The sequence below is a fragment of the Rhopilema esculentum genome, chromosome 21, assembly GCF_057945365.1.
Source record: "Rhopilema esculentum isolate cy_ngs chromosome 21, ASM5794536v1, whole genome shotgun sequence".
Classification (NCBI taxonomy): Eukaryota; Metazoa; Cnidaria; class Scyphozoa; order Rhizostomeae; family Rhizostomatidae; genus Rhopilema; species Rhopilema esculentum.
The window spans coordinates 462,604-485,098 of NC_142835.1; the positions used below are offsets into that span (position 1 = coordinate 462,604).

Here is a 22,495-nt window from a genome sequence, read left to right on the forward strand (position 1 = left end):
AGGCTGTAAAGATACTGTACTGCGAGTCGTGTTAGCTAACTCGATCAAGACAGAATTATTGGAATCAGCTTCTGTTACAACCGGGGCAACTAAAACTCGATCATCAGCTCTAACTAGCTGTCGCTCCCCAAACAAAGCTAACCCACAATGATTCCCCACCAATTCTGCCTTGACACGCACAGGTGCCCCTACAGGCAAAACCACAACAGATCTCAAAATGGCAACACAATCAGATGGCAATGATTCAAAAGGAATTTCAGCAGTCCCTAGCATAAGCAATTTCCTTCCATAATCAATTATTGCATTCTGGCCTTTCAAAAAATCATTACCCAACAAAAAATCAAATTTGAAATTTTCTACAAGAATTACTTGCAGTTCTAAACATTGGTGTCCAATTTCTAACCAAACATTACCCTCACCAACAACTTCAAGATTCTTTCCCCCAGCACCAACTAAACAAACATGCGTATCAAGAATTTTATTATCAAAACATAATTTTCTCCAAAAATCAAAATCAATTATTGTGTACTTGGCTCCCGTATCAACAAAAATATCAGCATCAACATTATTTACTTTACCTCTGACCCAAACTCCTTCTTTCGCTAACCTCGAACTCAATGAACAATTCAAATCAACGGGGATGTCCATGTTCTGTGAAAATACAGGAGTCCCCACACTGGCTCTTTCTTCCTCTATGAGTCAGGATCGATTCGTGTTCTGCTGCTGACTTCTCCGGGGGGCGGCTTGAGGGCAGTTTCGTTGAATGTGTCCTGGCTGGTTGCAACGGTAGCACACAACATGTCCATTGGGTGGTCGTCTAGCTCCCTGATATCGACTGGGTTGAAGTGCAACAACTGGTTCTTGTGAGGCTAGTTGGGCTTGGTTGGCTGCTTGGGAGGCAAGGCTCTCTACCGCTTTTGTGAGGTTCTGTATGGCCTTCCAGATCTCTTCGTTGCTTTTCACCCGTTCCTCGTTGAATTTTTGGATGGTTGCCATAACATCATCAGAGATCGTATTTACGCGAGATTTCCTTCCTAATGAATTTAGAAATACTTCTCTGCGCTCTGCTGCGGTAATCGCTTCTTGGAACGAACGAGGGCTCTTTTCCCACACTGTTTCTTTTATTTCCGGGCGAAGGCCTTTAATGAAAAATTCACACGCTATGCGATCTTTTCTTTCAAGGCTATCCAAGCCATCGTGTCCCTTAATCACCAACTTGTCGATCTTCTCTGAGAATTCTGCAACTGATTCTTTTGGTCCTTGGGCAATCTCTTGCAGCTTCTGTCGAGCTAGGAACTTCTTCTCCTCTGTATTAAAAAGATCTTCTAAGGATTCCTTTAGCTGTTCCAGGTCTTGTCTTTCTTCTAAAGGGATTCTCCAAAACATTCTGGCTGCTCGTCCACTCAGGTATGCTGGGATCAACTGAATTTGGTTCTCGTCGGTCCACCCATTTGCCACTGCTGCAATATCCCAGTTAATCATCCATTCTGTTATGTCTTCATTGTCCCTCCCAGTAAAAGGCTGGATATCGACAATCGTTTTCCTAGGCCTAGGAACTGGCACTGGTCTTTGAGGGGCAACGTGAATTGCATCGGCTTCGTTTTCATCTCTGTGTGCCATTTTTTTCTATCCTTTTGGGCTCGTTGAAACGTTTATTTCAGTTAAAATCCCACTCAACTGTCACCATAAAATGTCACACACCGAGACTTAAGTTATCCTAACAGTAGTCCTTAAAGACTAAAGGTATAACCAAGATAGCACAAACACAGAAAGTTCACGTACTTCTTTGAGCCACTTCAACTCATCCTCCCATTCAAACTTTACATGCTGTATATATACTTTAAAGCAAGAGGATCTATATTTAGAAAATAATGAGCAAGTTTCATTAACGACATGAAATACGTAAAAAGTACGACGTGAAAACATGGGAAAGGAAGGGAAGGGCTGAATAGGTATGCTAAAACAAGCTTAATGACGCTAAACTAAATAAAAACAAACGTAAATGATACCTGTGATACAAGGAAAACGAAATAAACAACGATGACTAAACTAGGCATTACGGTCTAACAATCCTGGGAAAATCCCGCACCTGTAAACAAAACAAAGAGAGGGGATGTGAAGCAGACTTGCTTACGTGCGTGCCAGGGGTAGCCTAGGATAATGATATGCAAAACAGAAGATCCTAAAATGAATGGGTCTACGGGGAAAATGTAAGCAAGCTGCGGAGACGGGCCTAAGGGGGTAAAAGGAACGTACAAAGGAGGGTTCGTGACAATTATGCCCATGTCACGCGTTAATTATTATGCCGTTGTTAGCATGCAAGTAATGTAGCTGCCGGGACGATTTTATCGAAAGAAAAGAAGGAAAGATTTAACCGATTTACGTCGCATCATTTATTGGCCATCCTCTGCCTTTTAAAAGGTCCTGAGAATCAGATCTAAGCAACATTTTACAAACTGATGCATTGGTAGAAATAAAACCCTTTTGAAAAAATCGAGAAAGAATAAACCGAGAAAAGATTCTTGCATGCAAAATAAACATCGTCATTTCGATCCTTTAAATAAATCCATGAAAACTAAATTTAAATCCTAAAAGATACTTCAAATTACTTTGCATCGATTCATTCTTGGGTGTTTCGTACTTTTTCTGTAAATACAAAGTCTGCGAGACAGGTCATAGAAACAAAATAGAGAAATTGCGTAAAACCCTAAAAATTTCTAAGTTTAAGCAAGCAGGCACAATATCTTTTAATAATAAAGTCTATCGCGGAGAGCTTAAAATTGCTTCAAGTTCCTGGAATTATAACAGAAGCCTATCAAATTTGATAACGTCGAAGTTTCTCCTACGAAGAATTTCAGAGAGTGTATGCCGAAAAGTCTTCTCAGCATTAAATAGTTGCACGTGCGCAGAAGTGCACCAGGCTGTCTTTTTTATAGCAACAATCTATTGCCTTCTCTCAATTGTCTATCACCACCATGTGCATTAGCCAGCTTCATAGATTTCCATGCTTCATCAAAATTCTACACAATATTAGGCGTGCAGCATGTTGATAACACCACCAATCAGCTTGTGAATGGCCCACTTAATTTGACTATGGACTTCACAGATGTATCATAAAGCCATTTTTGAACCGTTTATACTAATTGAAACAGCTTTCGTGGCCGACCCTCCCGTCTTTTTGCGATCTTTAAACTTTCGCATCTGCTTTTCAAATCTGTCCATTGATTTCTTCGAATTCTGGAAAAAATTCGAGACAACATTTTCAGGAGCAAATCAAAACAAAATAAAGGTGTAGTGCTTGCGTGCGACCAAGGATCCAACTTGTGCCACGCCACAAAAATTTGCAACCACAAGTCAACTGGCGATCGTGCTCTGATTGACTTACAAATGCAAGTCCCTGAAACCGTTACCCGATTTCAGTTCTCCCGTGACCTTACCATTGAACCATCTCCCCCCAAATTCAATCAGAAAATTGCACATTAACCCGACGGTGATATCTGCCTTACACCCTGAATAATGCCCCGTTGTCCATGATCTGCAGTGCGCGATTAATTCAAAGTAGCTTGTCCAGTCAGGGGCGTAACTTGGCCAATAGTTTTGGGGGGGGGGTGAAAAGGGTTTCTGCCCTGCAAAACTGAGTGGTGCCCTGCAGACCTCGTAACAACGGTTTGTCTATAGGTTACTAGTGAAAGCTTTACCAGTGTACACTGGTCTTTACCAAGGACAAACTTCTAAGCAATAAAAACAAACTTGAAACTTCATTGCCTATGAAATTTCTATTTCTCTACGTGAGCGTAAATTGTTTTTTTATATTCACTTCATTTAATGTTGGTTTGCAAAATTAAGATAATAAACAGCTAATTGGGGGGGGGGGGTACATGATGTAGACAGCGCAACGAAATTTAACCCAGAGTCGAGTTTAGGTAGGAGGTAGGAGGACCCACTATGGTTGGGTCCGACGTGAAGAAATTTTTTTGAAATTATACCTTGTAAAAAGGGCTAAAAAGCATCTTTCAGACAAAAATTTAGCAAAATACTATCGTGCTAAAAGAACTGATTGTTTATTGAAAATATTATTGTTTATTGGGAAAAATAGGGAGGGGGATGTCATGCTAAAACTCTAGTGTTAGACGTTTGGGAAGGAAAGAAACGGCAACCTTTCGTTTCAGATTGCACGTAGTTATGAATGACAGAGAAAAATGTTGTTTTGATTGGGAGAATTTTTTTTCCTGAACAGAAATGTGCAGTTTCTTGTATCAAGAAGGCCATGTTTACACATCCAAAATTAAAACATTGCAATGATACAGAAAATGATTTACTGAATTAATGCAAATAAAAGAAAAATAATAAAAATATACGTGAAAAAGTTAGCAATTAGATGAAACAAAATCGGTATTATAACGATTTATTATGTTTTTTAGTTCATGCACTGTTAAAAAGTAATAGAAAAAATGATAAAAAAATTCCTATCTTGACCAAAGTGAGGGACTTCAGCCCCTTATTCCCCCCCCCCCAAGTGACGCCGTGCTTGTCATGAAAATAATTTACAACTTAAATTAATTTGCATGACTCAACCTTGCCCTCATAAACATATGCATCAATCATTGCATCCATTGGCTATGACTTTCGGTAAGAAATGCTTTCGCTTTGCAAATAACGGAGCTTTTCCTTACATACCTGTTCCGTTCTCTAAAATGCAATATCAGGAAGGGAGGTTCATAACAAATACGATATTTCCATTTCAAAATTCCTAAACGGCTCTTCAAGAACTTCAGAGGTGGCATTTCTGCGTGGCAATAAAGCTGCGCCCTACGAAATCTTCGATTGCCCTGCGAAATCGACTATTTTTTGGATTGGGGGGGGGGTGTCACACACCCCCACACCCCCCCGGTAGTTTCGCCCCTGTGTCCAGTAATATTGTGGACTAACTGCTAATATTGTGCACAGTCAGCAGATGCAGAAATTCGAGCAAACACATTCAGGGATTTAAGTGAATAATTCCCGGATTTAAATGAATAAATTCTAATATACCTTCAACTATTATGACATCCAATCTTATTTATGTAGTCGGCTTAAAATGGGAATTAATCGTTTAATTCGAGTTAATACCCGCGGGGAAAGTGCGCAGATTCCCCTTTTCTAGAATCGGGTGGTCCCACACGTTCCTAAGTAGGCTGTGGATATCATGTTACCTTAGCTATTTGCTAATCACCTTGTGGTATTTTCTAGGTGGTCTTTTCCTGGCATATTTGTTTAAGTACAGCGATGCAGCTAGGGTCATGTCATATTTTGCAGCAAGACTCACGCGTTGTTTGTACGCGTTTTCTCTGTAGAGAAGTGAACTATTCTGCGAAAGCGTAACCTATTTAAAACCCGCTAATAAAAGACATAGTCCTACCGTCAAATGGCCGGACGCTGATCATGGTCATGATTTCGACCGTTGCTTACTGTTGTCATAGCATGGCTGGAAAGTTGCAGGTACTGGTTGCTAGGCCTTGGCAGAGTTATCGAAAGTTGTAGCAGTTCAGGTCAAGCGCTCCTGTGGCTGCTGTCTACTGCTATTACAGTTTCAGTTACCCTGCATCTCGATTCTATCACGGGCTCCAGAGAAAAGGTTGTACCAGCATTTTTTTTCTACATTGGCTGTAGCATGGTTTGTAGGTTATTTGTTTTTAATTTTCGATCCACCATTTCCTGCCGCTTTTCATCATACCAACCCTGGAGCTTCATATCTCCACCATAAATATAACTAAATAAGGGGGCAGTATTCAAAGACCACAGTACTGCCTCTCGGTAAAGCCACATGCCAGGCCGCCCAATCAAACGCATCCACCTCGAATACCTGCTTGTTGTTATTTGTTCTTATTCTTTCAACTAATTTACCCTGTCATGTTCTTGTCCAAGGCAGGGATGCCTGTACTCAGAGATGGCAACAGGGGCAAAGCGTAGAGAAAAAAGGGCAAAACAATAGCCCGTACAATAGGCAAAAGAAGAAAAATGCTTAATTTCGCGAGGTCAGGGGCAACTGCCCTAGCTGCTCTCCTGGCGCAGGCGTCCTTGGTTCCATTCATCTGGGATTCAACAAACGCCGTTTCTAAATTCCCCTCAATAGCGAATAGTATCTTTGTTGTGTCATTGTTGGCGTAAGGGGTGTGTGGCAAACTGCCCCGTTATTTTATATTTACGTGGAGGAAATTAACGCTAGCATAAAATTGTACAGTCATGCCAGCAAAAGTTTCTGGACACGTTACATGGTCCATCTAGGATCAGTTGTTTTAGCCTTTTAAAAGTATCAAGATCCAATTAAGTGACACCCATCGGCATTGCACACAATTTAGCAGGCCCTTGCTTTGGCTGCATCACACTGCCGCCCTCCGTTCAAAGCAGTCATACTGTGGTTTAACAAACCTGCCAGTATGGTCATAGTAAACGTTTAGCGAGCCCAATATTGCTCCCAGTGTTCTAACCTTCATACTTTAGTTTCGCAAGCACACCTGTAAAGTTCGAATATCAGTTTGATCTTGTTTCAACAAAAATCAATAATCAAATGAATCAATAAATTGACTAAGGATTGTTTTCATGGTTTTGGTAATATCACATTGCTTGTTTAGTGGGCCCTCATGGTAGTGTTCACCTCAGTCTGGCACCAAAACTTCGCTCGAGTTACATAATAACATTTTAAACACTGTGGTCTCGGCAATGCCCCTTGAAACATCTTGATTGCCAGTTTACTGTTTTTAGATAACCCCAATTAGTCTATTCCTTTGATTACTCTTCCTAACAAAATGGAAATATTGCCTACAGCAAGACGATACCAAAAAGCAGGGCCGTCTTGAGCCGGCTTGTGCCCAGTGGTTATTGACAAAACAAACCCCGTTCAGAAAATTCCTGCGGCCATGCCCTTCGGTTTCGGTTTCGTTTTCGGTGAACGTCCTTTTTGGTTACAATAATTAAAAAGATTTTTTTAGGGATTTTTGCAAGAATGTGCAGGAACACTTAGAGTGGATCTGAGGCACGTGGACATTTCTCTGCACTTTGCTTTTTAATCCGTATGCTTTCCGTATGCTGAAATAGTAGCTTTTGTTGCATTTAGAAGATATCTTATTACATTATTATAAGTGCCACTAGTCACCATGGCAACAAACTTCCAACTAACTACACGCTATATTTTCAACACACAAACAAACAAAAAACAAAAAAAACTTAGTGTAATACAGGTATTTTGATGTCATTTGTATAGCAGCAGAGCTAAACAATTTAGAAAAAATGCGCTGGCAACTTTGCTCTCTGTTTTCATTAATCATGATCAGCAAATGCATCAAATGTTTGTTTTTATTGCCTATTTATGAATGCATTGTGTGCCCCCTTTTGTTCTGGTGCAAATTTGATTGGTTTGAGCAATCTGTATTTTGCTACTTTAGGCAAGCCTTTTTGTTGAGAGCGAACTTCTTGGTTAATGTAAAACGTGCTATATTGTTAATACTAAACTTGGATTGGTTTGCTGTAGTTATGCAAATCTCTTTTACATTTTACAATGAATTTACTAACATTAGGCACACTTCACTTGGTAAATGTAGAATAGTTTACTGTAGCTTTGCAACAAATCTGCAGAATCTAAAACATATAAGCTGAATCTGCAGAACCAATGTTTGCAATATAAATCGGAAAATACCTAGATAGCTTACTGTGGTGATGTTTCTTGCTAAATGCAAACATGTCAATTATTCTGTCATGCAAACTGCAATGGTAAAAATAGTGGCAGTTTGCTGTGTTTACGCAAACTCAAATGGCAAATGCAAAGTCTTCTTTGCCATGGTTTACAAATTCACATGAAATATGGAGATAGTGTGCTGCGATTATGGAAATTCACATAGTAAATACAAAATGTTTTCTTGCTATGGTTTCTATATTCAAATAAAATATGGAGATAGTTTGCCAGGGCTATACATACGTATACATACATAAAAAAAGCGTCCGCTGTTGTCGCCATAACAAGTCTAGTTATGCCTTTACTCTTGGTGGCAAACATGCAACGTGAACAAAAAACAAACAAACAAAACGTTTGTTGTTGTTTGGCAAACATACAAATGTCTATATAAAAGAAAAGAAAAACCATTAAGCGTTTTCAGTTGTTGGGAAGCATGTAAATAAAACAAAACATTTGCTGTTGTTGGCAGAATGCAAATTTATAAGTACAAACAAACAAACAAATAGTAAGCGTTTGCAGTTGATGGCAAACACGTAAAATAAACACAAAACGTTTGCTGTCGTTGGCAAGCATGAAAAATAAAACAGAACGTTTGCTGTCGTTGGCAAACAGGCAAAGAAAAGCATTGTGCTGTTGTTGGCGAACATGCGGAAGAAAAGGGTTTGCTGTTGTTGGCAAACATGCAAATATATATATATAAATAAAAAAAAACCATTAAGCGTTGTCAGCTGTTGAGAAGCATGTAAATAAAACAAAACATTTGCCGTTCTTGGCAGAATGCAAATTTATAAGTACAAACAAACAAAAAATATTAAGCGTTTGCAGTTGTTGGCATACATGCAAAATAAAAAAAAAATAAAAAACAAAACGTTTGCTGCCGTTGGCAAACATGCAGAAGAAAAGGGTTTGCTGTTGTTGGCAAACACGCAAAAAACAAGCATTTTGCGGTTGTTGGCAAACATGCACACTCAAAAAAAAAACCTTAGCTGTTGTTGGCAAACATGCAGAAGAAAAGAGTTTGCTGTTGTTGGCAAACATGCAAAAACAAGCGTTTGCTGTTGTTGGCAAACATGCACACTTAAAAAAAACCTTTGCTGTTGTTGGCAAACATACAGAAGAAAAGAGTTTGCTGTTGTTGGCAATCGTGTGGCAGAAAAGCGTTTGCTGTTGTTGGCAAACATACAAAAAAAAGCGTTTGCTGTTGTTGGCAAACAAACAACGAAAAGCGTTTGCTGTCGTGGGCAAACATACAAAAAAAGCGTTTGCTGTTGTTGGCAAACATACAACGAAAAGCGTTTGCTGTCTTGGGCAAACATACAAAAAAAAAGCGTTTGCTGTTGTTGGCAAACATACAACGAAAAGCGTTTGCTGTCGTGGGCAAACATACAAAAAAAAGCGTTTGCTGTTGTTGGCTAACATACAACGAAAAGCGTTTGCTGTCGTGGGCAAACATACAAAAAAAAGCGTTTGCTGTTGTTGGCAAACATACAACGAAAAGCGTTTGCTGTCGTGGGCAAACATACAAAGAAAAAAAAACCTCTTTTCTCTTGCTTTCTCTCCCCGCTTCTCTTCACCAATAACCTCCTCCCTTAGTAAGGTTAGGGCAAGAGTCTCCTCCAGTTACAGGTTTTTCTAAGTCAGTGTTTGATGGGTGTAAACATTGTCATGTTTTTTGTGGCGGGGTAAAAAACTGAGGCAGTTTTTTCCCTGGAATCAAACACCGACCATAAAATTGCGTCATTGCTCAGGCAAGACAAGGGCTGATGCACCAAAAGCCCAAAATGTTTTTCCTGAGATTAGGGTGTTGTTTATCATAACTAAGGGGCCCCCGCGATGGAATTAATCTTGATTAAACTGATGCAAAATTTTTGTGTTCTACAAAAACACGAGCATTGGAAATATCAATTTCTCGATGATTGTTGGAATAATCTTTGTTAAATTCAGTTGGAATAATCATTGTTAAAACAAAACAAGTTTATACCCCACTTAAACCATGTTACCAATGCATTTAGTTCTTTGTTGCTTGCGAGCACTTGATCTCCACACTGCAAGTTTTTGGCGGGGCCCGGGGCGGGTTATTGTTTAAGACAGTGCCTGGAAGCAGACCAGAAGGATGAAGGCTGGAACATTTGATAACTGATGCATTGGTAGAAAAAAACCAGAAAAACCTTTTGAAAAAATCGAGAAAGAATAAACCGAGAAAAGATTTTTGCATGCAAAATAAACATCGTCATTTCGATCCTTTAAATAAATCCATGAAAACTAAATTTAAATCCTAAAAGATACTTCAAATTACTTTGCATCGATTCATTTTTGGGTGTTTCGTACTTTTTCTGTAAATACAAAGTCTGCGAGACAGGTCATAGAAACAAAATAGAGAAATTGCGTAAAACCCTAAAAATTTCTAAGTTTAAGCAAGCAGGCACAATATCATTTAATAATAAAGTCTATCGCGGAGAGCTTAAAATTGCTTCAAGTTCCTGGAATTAAAACAGGAGCCTATCAAAGTTGATAACGTCGAAGTTTCTCCTACGAAGAATTTCAGAGAGTGTATGCCGAAAAGTCTTCTCAGCATTAAATAGTTGCACGTGCGCAGAAGTGCACCAGGCTGTCTTTTTTAAGGCAACAATCTATTGCCTTCTCTCAATTGTCTATCACCACCATGTGCATTAGCCAGCTTCATAGATTTCCATGCTTCATCAAAATTCTACACAATATGAGGCGTGCAGCATGTTGATAACACCACCAATCAGTTGGTGAATGGCCCACTTAATTTGACTATGGATTTCACAGATGTATCATAAAGCCATTTTTGAACCGTTTATACTAATTGAAACAGCTTTCGTGGCCGACCCTCCCGTCTTTTTGCGATCTTTAAACTTTCGCATCTGCTTTTCAAATCTGTCCATTGATTTCTTCGAATTCTGCAAAAAATTTGAGACAACATTATCAGGAGCAAATCAAAACAAAATAAAGGTGTAGTGCTTGCGTGCTACCAAGGATCCAACTTGTGCCACGCCACAAAAATTTGCAACCACAAGTCAACTGGCGATCGTGCTCTGATTGACTTACAAATGCAAGTCCCTGCACCCGTTACCCGATTTCAGTTCTCCCGTGACCTTAACATTGAACCCCTCCCCCCCCCAATTCAATCAGAAAATTGCACATTAATCCGACGGTGATATCTGCCTTACACCGTGAATAATGTCCATGATCTGCAGCGCGCGATTTATTCAAAGTAGCTTGTCCAGTCGTATTGTAGACTAACTGCTAATATTGTGCACAGTCAGCAGATGCAGAAATTCGAGCAAACACATTCAGGGATTTAAGTGAATGATTCCCGGATTTAAATGAATAAATTCTAATATAACTATAACTAATATGACATCCAATCCTATTTATACATTCGGCTTAAAATGCAACAGCGCTCGCGAGAAACATGCGAAATGACTAACCTTCATAGTCCCCATCATATCACCTAAACCACCGACATCTGATTTTGGCCTTATGACGTAATCCTTTGTTGATGGTCTCGGCACACGGGCTCTTACAATAAATCCCTTATCACCAGGTCTTCGCGGTCTAAAGGATGATAACAAGTAAAACAAAATCAAAATTTAATGCTGATGCTGAGGGCAAACCGTAGAATTTTTCTACGAACATGATCGAGTATTCTTGGTTTGGGGGGGGGGGCGATTTATTATGAGGGTGGGGGAGCATAATAAAACATTAACATGAATATGTGCCAACCATACAGCTGAGTTTTTCTACCATCAATGATTCTAAATATAGAGAAAACGTTGACGAAAATATTCATATATATAATGGGTATTAAATGGCTTTGTTCTTATACACAAAACTTTGACTTATAAAAATCATGGTTGTTATAAATTGGCTGGCTGAAAATTTTGATTGCCCGCTAAGTTTTAATACCGATTTATCCTTCTTTGGTTTCTGGAGTACTTCTGAGGGTACAGGCTCTTGTATATTTATTAATATCTTTGCCATTCCCCCTCTTGTGGGCAACCTTGTCACAGATAAACTTTTCAACCTTTGCGTGTTTGTGCTGGTGCTTTCATTTTTCTAATATTTTCTAATAGAAATTAACATAACGAGAGTGGCAGCTGCCCCTCCAGCCCTCCGGTATAGGCCTAGGCCTAAAAATAGACCTTAAAAAATGAGACCTAGGACTGATTCTTAAAATTATATCACCTGCATGTCTGATGACTTCCAAAGATAAATCTAAAGAAAGATTGGGTGCTGGATCTCGGGCTGTGAACTTTGCTATCAACAATGATGCAACAGAAGCACACTGCTGGAATACTTCTTACGGTAAAGGCAAGTTCAAATACGGCAACCCAACTGAACCTATACGGTAGCTAGACATATACCAAGCATGCGATTATGATATGCCTCAGTGCGATTTACAATGCCAAAGCATAGCACATAGACAAACTGTGTATACCTTTTCTCATCTTGAGAACCGTCCCCAGCATACTCATCGGTAGAACTAGAACAAGAACTGCCGTGAAAACGTGCGAAAAAGAGCAAAATAAGAAACAGTGTAACCACGAATATAGGCTTATATACGTCATTCATCAAAGTTTGAGATACAATTATTGATACCCACTAATATTTCATAGTTTTTAAACAAAGTCTTGCTAATGACACGGTGGAAAGAGTCAATAACTTCAAAGACATTCGATCAGATTTGGTATTTTCAAATTGTTAGTTTCATGAAAATGAAATGAAGATGCAGCTGCTAATGTCCAGAAACTGCATAATAAGAGAAAAACTGCACCGACTTTTTAATAAATTTATTAATTTAACAGTAATACCTTAATCTCCTCTTCTTGTATTCAACTGCATTTATTTTGTCTCTTTCCTCTCTCTCTTCTCTGCTAACATCTTTGAAATTAGTTTGCACTCCAAAGATGGGCCTTGCCCATTGTGCTAGAAAATCGAACGATCAACATTTAGTGCTTATAGAATTTTAATTATTTTTTTCTTGCAGGTTCACTGTCAGTTTGATTCCAATTGATGGAGACAAGCTTTCAAAAACAACTAGATGCAAGCATGGCCATAATTCGGTGAGCTGTTGCAGAAATGGCTTCCAAATTACAAATAATCACAGACCTTGAAAACGAAGGCCTTTTTATACAATGTTAAAACTATTCAAGTTTCTATTTTCAATGTACCATGAAGCAAGCAGGTACATACCAACTATTTTTCCAGCAAGGTTTCTGTTTTCTCTTGTTTCTTTTGGATGTTTGTAGAGAAGCATGACCGCCCTTCCGATGCCGCTCATTTTCAGCGCACCCGAATCTAGTGCTGGGAACTGTTAATAAACATATCCATTGTTATATACATAATGTTACATTGATAATATACAAGAGGTTATAAATAAATTTACATTTAAAGGGTCTGTGTGTTCAATTGCGAAGTAAACGATGATAAAGGTGGGAAAAAACAACATAAATAACACAAAAAACAAGCATTATAGATGGATAAACAATAACCATCTCAGAAGTTTTAATCAGTATTTGATAAACCAAAAAAACTTGCCAATACGTGGAGCTAGTCAAGTTAATAAAAACGATCTATCAATATATTGCTAAATATGAACCATTATTAAGCATAATTATAACAAAACGAATTAACTGCATACCTCTGAAAGTAGTTTTAAAAACTGTTTCCTAATCATTATATGAGGCAAGGAGTTATCAGGCAAAGGAGAAAGCCATTCCTGACAAAAAGAAGATTCAGTAAATAAATTAAACAAACAATACGATGAATTGTTGAAGTAATTCTTCGCTAGTTTTAGGTTTAATACGAATGTGAGATTGAACTGTTTGGTTACGATTGTGAGATTGAGCTGTGAGATAGAATTTGAGATGGAACGTAAGATTGAATTTTATCAACCCTCTACGTACTTGCTATAGAAAATCACTTATTTAAACAACGCCAAATAAAAATGTGAATAAAAAACTAGTTTCAATAATTGAAGCCCAAAATAATAAGCATAGATGAAATAGATGACACAAGACTTTCCAAATTGATATGTTTAATAATGAGGCATCTGCAACAAGGCGTCTTTCCCTAGCTTAGATTCCTTGCATTCACTACGTTTGATGCTGCATATTAGCACGCTGCTTTAAATTAGATTTTAACTGAATAAATAGGGGTCAAAATTATACATGGGGCATAGCTGTGTGCTTTTACCATTTCTTAGAACTGTTTAATTTTAATTTCAATATACTTCTAGCTTCTAAACTGTATTATTTAAGATTTGTGAAAAGTTGATTGCTACTCTCGATCGAGTTGCACCAAAATTTCCTTTTTTTATATTGTGCTGTAATTTAGTAGCAATTTAGTTTTTGTGAATGCAATTTATGCTACTATGAATGCGGCTAAACAATACAGCCGGGGTGAGCTGAAAGTATCAATTACAAACAGGCTGGTACATGAAGACAAGCAAAGCAACCGAAAAAGATGAATAATACCTTCATCACAGGTAGCACGCCACCATCAATAAAAGTATGCTGCAAGTCGGCTCTAAAAGAAGACACTCGAGACTCAATACCATAATTGTTAATTAAGTGGCAATTTTATTGAAACGACTTGCGTCATGCAAACAAATTAAGAAATGACAATAGCAACGGAAACAATTATTTTGATTATGATGATGATGACTGGAAATTGGCAAGGAATGTGTTTATTTGGATAAACCATAAATCATGAAACTAACTTGTTCAAATGTGATACAACACTGTCCAGCATTTTTAACTTTTTTGTTGCTGCTCGTCCAGCCTGATTCAACAAACGATCCTCCTACAAACAAGAAATTAATTAAAAGCTTCCTTAATCTATAATAACCTTGACAAAATTGGTGGACAAGGCTTTACGTTGCAGCAGCACAAATCAAACACAGACTAGAAATATCAATCAAATTTTTGGATTGAGATAAGGTACTTGTGAATTTGTAGGTCGAGAATAGGGAAAACGTAACCTTGGGAATTTCGAACTCATTGATAGGCCCTAGGGATACTTTCGCCTTGATGGATTTCAATTGGTCCCCCCTTTGAATTGGTCTATAAATAATTTTAGGTTTTAGGTGCCTTTTGCAGTGGGAACTAGATGATCATGTGTCTTTGCCACTGAGTAAGGCACAATTAATTTTATATATTGTTTTAATTTTTTTTCTAAAAAACTTCTTTGGAATAGAAAGCTAATTTCATGCAATAGCTAAACCTAGGAAATACAATGAAATTTAATGCCTTATGTCTGTGAAATACAATCAACAAATCAAAAAATAGAACACAGTGAAGTGAAACTGAACACAATTGCTTTAACCGATTTGCAACTAGAAAACATCATCTCTATAATTTGAAGGGATGTGTTTTAATGTAAAGTTTGGTAGTCAAAAAATGCACCAACTGAAGTAAAGCTAACGTTCACCCTTTTGGAAGAAAATCGCTCAGAAAGATCCTTGTGAGAAAGATGGTTATTCGGAATACAGTCGTCTGTTGACTATTTGAAATTATATTTGAGTACGGTTTTGTAAAAAAGGAAATGATTGGACAAAAAGAAACAAAACAACATTAGAAATTTCAAAAGCAAGAGTTGCAAAAAGGGAACTTAATCGAAATCACAAAAATGGAACGTTAAATGTACTTAGCAGGATGTTTTCTAGTCGTTATCTACTTAATCTTGATTAACTATTTTCATAATATCAAAATGCAAGAATTTTTTTCAACAACAAAATCATAGAAAACAGCATACCTCTGCAGCTTCTCTCATATTCCTGATCATTGCAGCAATAATGTCGTCATTATCATTAATTATTTCAAAATCCTGTGAATCATATTCAAAATAGTTGAAATTAGGTGGATGACATTACAAACAATCAAGTTTATCTAAGCAATGGTCGGTCCCAAGCATCCAATTTGGGTCCATTCTTTGCCATTTTATCGTTTGAATAGTGAGATCCTTTAGACGTATATTAAGACCTTGTACATCCAGAACAAAATTAAAAAATAGTCTGAAGAAAATTAAACCAAAAAGGCAGTGGCTTAAGCTCCTTGCAAATCTAGTAGAATCTAGCCCAAGGGTATTTCTGGGTTAAGCAAATCAAACTTCTCAATTTTTTCTATTCAGGCAACATATGTTGTTAAAAATAGTCACTTGAAAATTATAAAGCTCAAAACCTAAAGGATATATGTAGGCCTCATAATTCCTGGCTGGGACATCAACCTACCTCAGCAAACAATAAAACGTTAGTGTAGATTCACCTTTTATATGGCTAGTTATATGCATTTTAGTTCTCAGACAATCAATTCAAAGAGACAATTTTTAAATAGATTTCCACTTGGGATGATGCTGCATAATTGGCAATGCTTCCTGCAGTCAAATCATTTAGAAATGAACTGGTATAATTTGAAAGTTAGTTGTACCCTTTTCCTTCGTCTGCGACTGCTCATAGCCTGTAAAGGAATGTTTACATATAATTCTCCACAACAAGAAAATGAAACCTCAATGTAAATCTCATTAGAGATTCCTCTAATATTTTCATTTATTCAAATCCAAATTTTTGCAATAATAGCTTTTCTTTGTTTATGATTTGATTAAAAAATATATGAAATGCAATCATAGAAGTGTGAAGCTGGTTACTTTGATTTAATTGTAAATATAGGAAAATTTATAAAATTCTGAATTCAATATAATAATAAAAAGTCTCCAAGACCCCTTATTATTTAGAAATCGCCTAACATACCTCCTTTTTTCTTTGCATCATTAGGTCAAAATCTGATATCATTCTAAAAGATAGAAACAAAATGATATGCCAGACCTCACCTTTCTCATTCAATTTTGTACTTTGGGTTTTAAACAAATGATCTTAAAGGCTGATTTTAAAAGTTATCTTTTTCAGGAAGGAAATTTATTAATATTAAAGAACAGATTGAAAACAGCATCTGATTAAATAAGTTTCTTATGTATACTGTGTGTATTAGAAAAGGTATCAAATGTAATATCTAATAGATCTTTGTGGTCCCATGCATATTTCTAATAGACCCATGTATATTTCTAATAGAGCCATGCATATTTCTAATAGACCCATGCATATTTCTTCAAGTTTAATAATTATATATTGTTATATCTCCTGCAGGCTAATAGAGTTTATCATATTGGTATAACAGCATTTCTGCAGTTGTTCTTAAATGTATGTTGACCTTTTTTGGCACTTCAAATAGCTAATATATCATCGTTTTGAAGAAAAAGCAATTGTATTTATCAACAATATTTTTGAGGTACAAAAGTTTCAAAATGGCTTTGAAAAAAGCAAACATTTGAGTATGCTTTAGATTTTCGCCTAACACTCTAACACTGTTGAGGTTGACCAATCAGTACCGCTTGCCTATCGAGATTGTTACCAATGGAGTCCTGAGGTGAAAATGAACTCCTTCTGACTACACGAAAGCTTTTTCATATTTATGTAGATAGATCCCAAAACTGCTTGCCTATCGAGATTGTTACCAATGGAGTCCTGAGGTGAAAACGAACTCCTTCTGACTACACGAAAGCTTTTTCATATTTATGTAGATAGATCCCAAAACTACTGGATGGGATGAAGATCGGGCTTTGCCAATTATCCAAAACATGTTGCCATTATAGTTTTTTGCACACTCTAGGTTCTTCAGTAATGCTCCCCCATAGCGGAATCACATGTTTTACTAGCCTTTTTATCTGCAAGAACGAGAAGGCTGTTCTCTTTAGGGAAGAGTTTTTTTCTAATGCTGGAAGGGACATACTGTTTTATTCTATCCCCCAATTTTTTTTAGCTGAAAAACTTGCGATTTTCTCCTTAATGTAAACCGAAATGACATCCTCTGGAAAGCCATTCTCCAGAAAAATCATTTTCAGTTGTTCAAATTCTGAGTTGAATTTAGACTTGGAACAAATCATCAGTGCCCTATGAGCAAGCATTTTAATGAAGTTGATTTTCCTTTGTTTTGGGCAAAACAAACTTCATCGAGTGTAAAACCCCAAAAATGGGGGTTTACAGCATACACTGGTGAGAAATCCAGTGCCAGACTTTCAACCAAAACATCTAGAAATTGAAATTGATCTATGTTCTGTTGTTTTATATTCTGAAGACCGTCAGACGAAAAGCTTTAGTATACTTAAATGTTTGCTTTTTTCAAAGCCATTCTTAAACTGTATTTACATTCAAAATAAATGGTAACAAATTTATAAAATAACTGAAAAACTTAAACCATACTCTGGTCTGTCGGATGGTCTATCATCATCGCTACTTTCCTCATCTTCAGGCATCGGTACACTCCCGATTTCCTGTTCAGCATCATCTTTTTTCTCAGCTTCAGGGGCAGTTCCACCCTGCTCAGGACCAGCAATATCAATATCACTATCATCTTCGTCATCTGATATGATGGCCCGTGACTTCACTGCAAAGCAACAGCAATGAATATAAACATCAATAAAATTACAGTTTATGAAAAGAAGTATAATATTGCTATAATTTGGCTACCTCCGGATGACCCTTTAAAACATGGTTGCTTTATCCAAAAACTTCAGCATTTTGTTCACAGCTATGAATCAATTTGTTTCACTTTTGTCTTATATATATATATATATATATATATATATATATATATATATATATATATATATATATATATATATATATATATATATAGGGGGTATCTTATGGAATGTAAAGTATGTGGTGTACAGTATGTGGGTAGCACTTGCACGCCTTTTAGGCTTAGGTTTAATAACTACAAGGCGTGCAATCGTAAGCTTATCGGGGGCTCTTCGGGTGTACCTCAGGCTGATTTTTTCCGGCATTTTGCAGGGAAGGATCATCATGGGTTTCTCGAAGATATAAAAGTTACTATTATAGATAGACTTAATGGGAATGGTAGGATACGTGAAAGTTTCTGGCAGTATAAGTTAGAAACTTTTGCGCCCCGGGGCCTTAATATTAGGTTAGTTGACACATAGTTTTATTTTTATTTCCTATCTTTTTGTTTATTTTCTCCTTGTTACTTTTGTTTATTTTTATTTTTATTTTTTCCACGTTTTCTATCTACTTTCTTTCTTTTCTTTGCATTCTATATTTATTATATTTATTTACCTAGTTTCTTATTTTTTTTTTGGGACAGACAGCATTTACCGTTCCTTTTCCTTGGACCTTTCTGCATGCTATACCATCTGCTATCACACTTGTTCTATTGTTCTTTTATCTATTGTATTTATCCATCTTTTCTCACCTCCGGCTGTGCTTAGAAACTATCATTATGTTGTTAAATTAGCTATTATTGTTCTTGCTTGTAAAATGTGTTACTTTTTGTTCTTTTGTTCCGTATTCCTTATTTTACGCTCCAGATGTATGTGTTAGTTATTCTGAAGAAGCTTATAGCGAAACGTCAACCAAGTTGTTTTTTTATTGAGTATCTATTTATATTTTTAAAGAACTTTAAAGTTAGGAGCTATTGAATATATATATATATATATATATATATATATATATATATATATATATATATATATATATATATATACTCAATCTGCAGACAGTACTGTTTCGCCCTTTGTGGGCTCGTCAGTGCAGCACAGAGCTTGTCTGAGACACAACCCGAGCCATGCTGTCAGAGCAACAAGGCAGTTTAACGGATTGATTGTGGGACCCTGCCAGAGTGCTCAAACAGCGCATGCGCAGTGATCTTCGCATAATGCTAGAAGCAGGTCCCCACAGAGTCTTATATATATATATATATATATATATATATATATATATATATATATAAATTATGTTAATGAGGTTTTGGTTGTCAAAACAAAGGTCAGTGTCAGGCTTATGTTTTTAAGGCTCAAAATACTTACATTTCATTCTTTCTGTTTTTAATTCCTCTTCTCCAAAGCCCTAAGAAGATGAAAAATGTTGATATAAAAATTATTTAAAAGGTTTATTATGAATGGAAAGGCAAAATTTCAAATATTGGAAACACCAAAAATATGAGAAGACAGTAGCAAAATGAAAACTGTTATGAAACCTCAAATTCCTCATCTTCTTCATCGCTGTCTCCAAAGATGTCTGCTATTAAGCCACCAACATCACCACCACTGAAAGAAAGTTGCAAGGATAATTATATACGCAATAAAGAAACTTTTACTAACAAAAATATGCATAAAATACACTTTTGAAATTTAAAAAAGGCAAAAACAGTTCATTTAAAAGAAGAAGTTTCAAAGTGATCAGAAAAATGTGACCAGTTTTAAAAAAGATACTTGGGGCTATGCAATATTTAAGGAGGGAGGCGTGATTCTTCTCTTCTATAGTGAATATACCTGGGGATGTTCTGCAAGCAAGGGTAATTCTTTTTCAGTCTTCTAGTCCAGTCAAAGGTATACTTTTTGTGGCCAAGCCAAGGATATCATATTTGACATACTAGTCTAGGGAATGGTCTTTGAAAGTATGAATTTCTTCCTGACACCCCACTTTTGTTTATAATAAACTAGCAAATGAAACAAATCAACCTTTGACATTTCCCAGTTCAAACCAACAATTCTGAGATATCTGTTAACTTGCATGGCTTGGAAATGAATCTAACCAAGGGTATCCATTTTCAATATCAGACTATGCTGAGGGTGTACTTTTTGTAGAAATTGGTCTAGCCAAGGGTATTGTTGTCATTAAAATTAGTCTTGCCACAGTACCACTTTGAATGTGCAGAGCCCTACCAAAAACTTAGCCAAGAACCCCCCCCCCCCCCCCCCCTTCAGAGCTTACATCTACCAACCAAGGTTGATGGTATTGAAGACAACTTGAAAACACTTATAGATTCCGTCTGACTGTATTAAATTGCATTTGATTTGAATTGAACATTCAAATTGTAAGTTACCTGGAAGATTAAGGAATCCCATTCATTTTAACCGTAATATACTTCTTGACCAAGACCTTTCATTTAAATCACTATCATATTGAATCCTTATAAAGACAACTAGCAAGAGAGGACCAAGGGTTATCACTCAAGCATTATCATTTACCCTTGCTCCTGTCCCTCTGGAACTTGTTCATCTTTTTCATTATCCTTTTTGTTATCTTTTTCTTCCTCATTTGTGCTTTCTTTTGGTTCAGTTGGACTTTCAGGTAATTCTGTACCCTTATTTTCTTCTTTGTTCTCTACTGAAAAATAACAAATGTATAAAAGTGAAAATGATTGACAAATTATCATGTCATAGCTTATAAACATCAACATTCTATGAAAATTAAATAAACACAGTAAACTTCTAAATTCATCTTCAACCAATTTGGTGCTAACGTCTAGATTTCATTATTTGTAAATTAACATTATCATTATCATTATGAAAGAAATAATCAGTAAGTAAACTAACAATAATTGATTGTATCTAAAGAGAAATCATATTAATGTTATAATCACATTATATTATTTCCATGTGAACTTACTTTTGCTTTTAGGGGAAGCAACTGGTAGTGAAACATCTGTACTTTCAAGACTATGAGCAAATCCTTCAAGTTCAGGAGATATATGATCAGCTCGGTTGGTTTCTTTCAAAATGTCTGTGATCATTGCATTTTCTGCTCCTGAAATGTCACCAATGTCACTGAATGGAGATGGAATTGGAGCATCAATATAATCAGCATCAGTATGATCTTGTTGTTCTTCTGTGTTTTCATTAAGATTTGGGGATTCTTCTTTATTGTCATCTACATCAGATAAATGCTTTGATTCATCAACCTGCGTGGATTCCTCATTGTCGGACACATCACTTTCTTTATCAGCTATATTGACACTGTTCTCGGGTGATCCAGTGACGGCTTGGTCATCTTCTGACTCTTCCTCGCCAGCACTGAATGCCTCATTTTCCTCATCCCCAGAAATATCTTCAAAACTTGTATCTTTAGGCCTTTCATCATCATCTCCATTCTCAAAATCTTTGCTTTGATCTTCGCCTTCAACCGGTGCCGCTTCTTGTCCTACATCGTCATCGATATTTCTCATTTCCTTGTGCGCGATTCTCTTCCCTGCTGGACGTGGCGGGACAGCATCATCTTCGTCCTCATCACTGTCATTATCAGGCGAATTTGACGGCGTTATGTCTTCGACATCATATTCTTCATTACTTGCCATACTCTTAACTGTAAAATTGCCTAAATAAACTTATATCAAATTGGACAATACTACACTCCAAAACTAGTGGCCTAAAACTTGACCTGCTGCTGTCAATCTTTTTTCTTGCGATTATGTTTTCGTGCTTACATATGCCACAATATGGTCAAATAACTACCTTTATCGATTTATCTTTCCTAGAACATATCAAAATATTTTATACCAATATGCTTGTACTAAAATGATGAAGAAATCAATTATATATGACGAGGAAGAAACACAACTCAGACAGCAAATCAATCAGCAGAACGCCATATTGGATTCAGTATTATTGTCGCGGTGCGCATGTCTCTCATGGGTCCACCGCAGCTACCAATGTTCAATACCATCTCATTGTCAAACAGATGGTCAGATGCTAAGAACCCCGCAGCACTAGCACCAGGAACTCAAAAACTACAGACGCCCCTCTGGGTTCATACAGGTAGTTGTAAAATACAAGAAATTGTTAATAACGTTTGTTTGAAAGGAGAAATTCTGAGCTTGTGTTCTTAAAAATGTTCAGACTTAAAAAAACTCTTATCATGTTCCTCCCTGTCAATATTTTTGATTATGCAAATAAATTATGTTAATACAT

At 36.7% G+C, this 22,495-nt stretch overlaps 2 protein-coding genes across 3 annotated transcripts; both read right to left on the reverse strand.

Moving 5' to 3' along the window:
- Positions 1-696: 696 nt before the first annotated feature.
- On the reverse strand, positions 697-5,080 carry LOC148957550 (uncharacterized). Its single transcript, XM_089115121.1, has 2 exons — positions 5,032-5,080; positions 697-3,237 (listed from the first exon to the last, which is right to left on the reverse strand). The coding sequence occupies exon 2, from the start codon at positions 1,618-1,620 to the stop codon at positions 700-702; it is 921 nt and encodes a 306-aa protein (XP_088971247.1). The 5' UTR covers positions 1,621-3,237; positions 5,032-5,080; the 3' UTR covers positions 697-699.
- A 4,834-nt stretch (positions 5,081-9,914) lies between these two features.
- LOC135684470 (protein IWS1 homolog) lies at positions 9,915-22,221 on the reverse strand. Of its 2 annotated transcripts, none has more exons than XM_065200049.2 (16): positions 21,198-22,221; positions 20,777-20,912; positions 19,783-19,852; positions 19,613-19,652; positions 17,988-18,171; positions 16,482-16,524; positions 16,162-16,191; positions 15,491-15,562; positions 14,457-14,539; positions 14,212-14,263; positions 13,377-13,454; positions 12,929-13,046; positions 12,547-12,661; positions 12,174-12,218; positions 11,164-11,290; positions 9,915-10,632 (listed from the first exon to the last, which is right to left on the reverse strand). In XM_065200049.2, exons 1-16 carry the CDS (start codon positions 21,880-21,882, stop codon positions 10,507-10,509), a joined length of 2,004 nt encoding a protein of 667 aa, XP_065056121.2. In that variant the 5' UTR covers positions 21,883-22,221; the 3' UTR covers positions 9,915-10,506. The 2 variants fall into 2 exon arrangements, with proteins under 2 accessions (XP_065056121.2, XP_065056119.2); XM_065200047.2 differs by having other exon boundaries at positions 20,777-20,915; positions 21,198-22,219.
- Positions 22,222-22,495: the final 274 nt, after the last annotated feature.

Excerpts from the sequence above, each read along its gene's own strand:
- LOC135684470 (XM_065200047.2), bottom strand. The coding sequence starts at position 21,882 with ATGGCAAGTAATGAAGAATATGATGTCGAAGACATAACGCCGTCAAAT. Across the intron at positions 13,455-14,211 it reads GCGTGCTACCTGTGATGAAG|GAATGGCTTTCTCCTTTGCC; the intron begins GTATTATTCATC and ends TCTTTTTGTCAG. Across the intron at positions 13,047-13,376 it reads TTTTAAAACTACTTTCAGAG|TTCCCAGCACTAGATTCGGG; the intron begins GTATGCAGTTAA and ends GTTTATTAACAG.
- LOC148957550 (XM_089115121.1), bottom strand. The coding sequence starts at position 1,620 with ATGGCACACAGAGATGAAAACGAAGCCGATGCAATTCACGTTGCCCCT.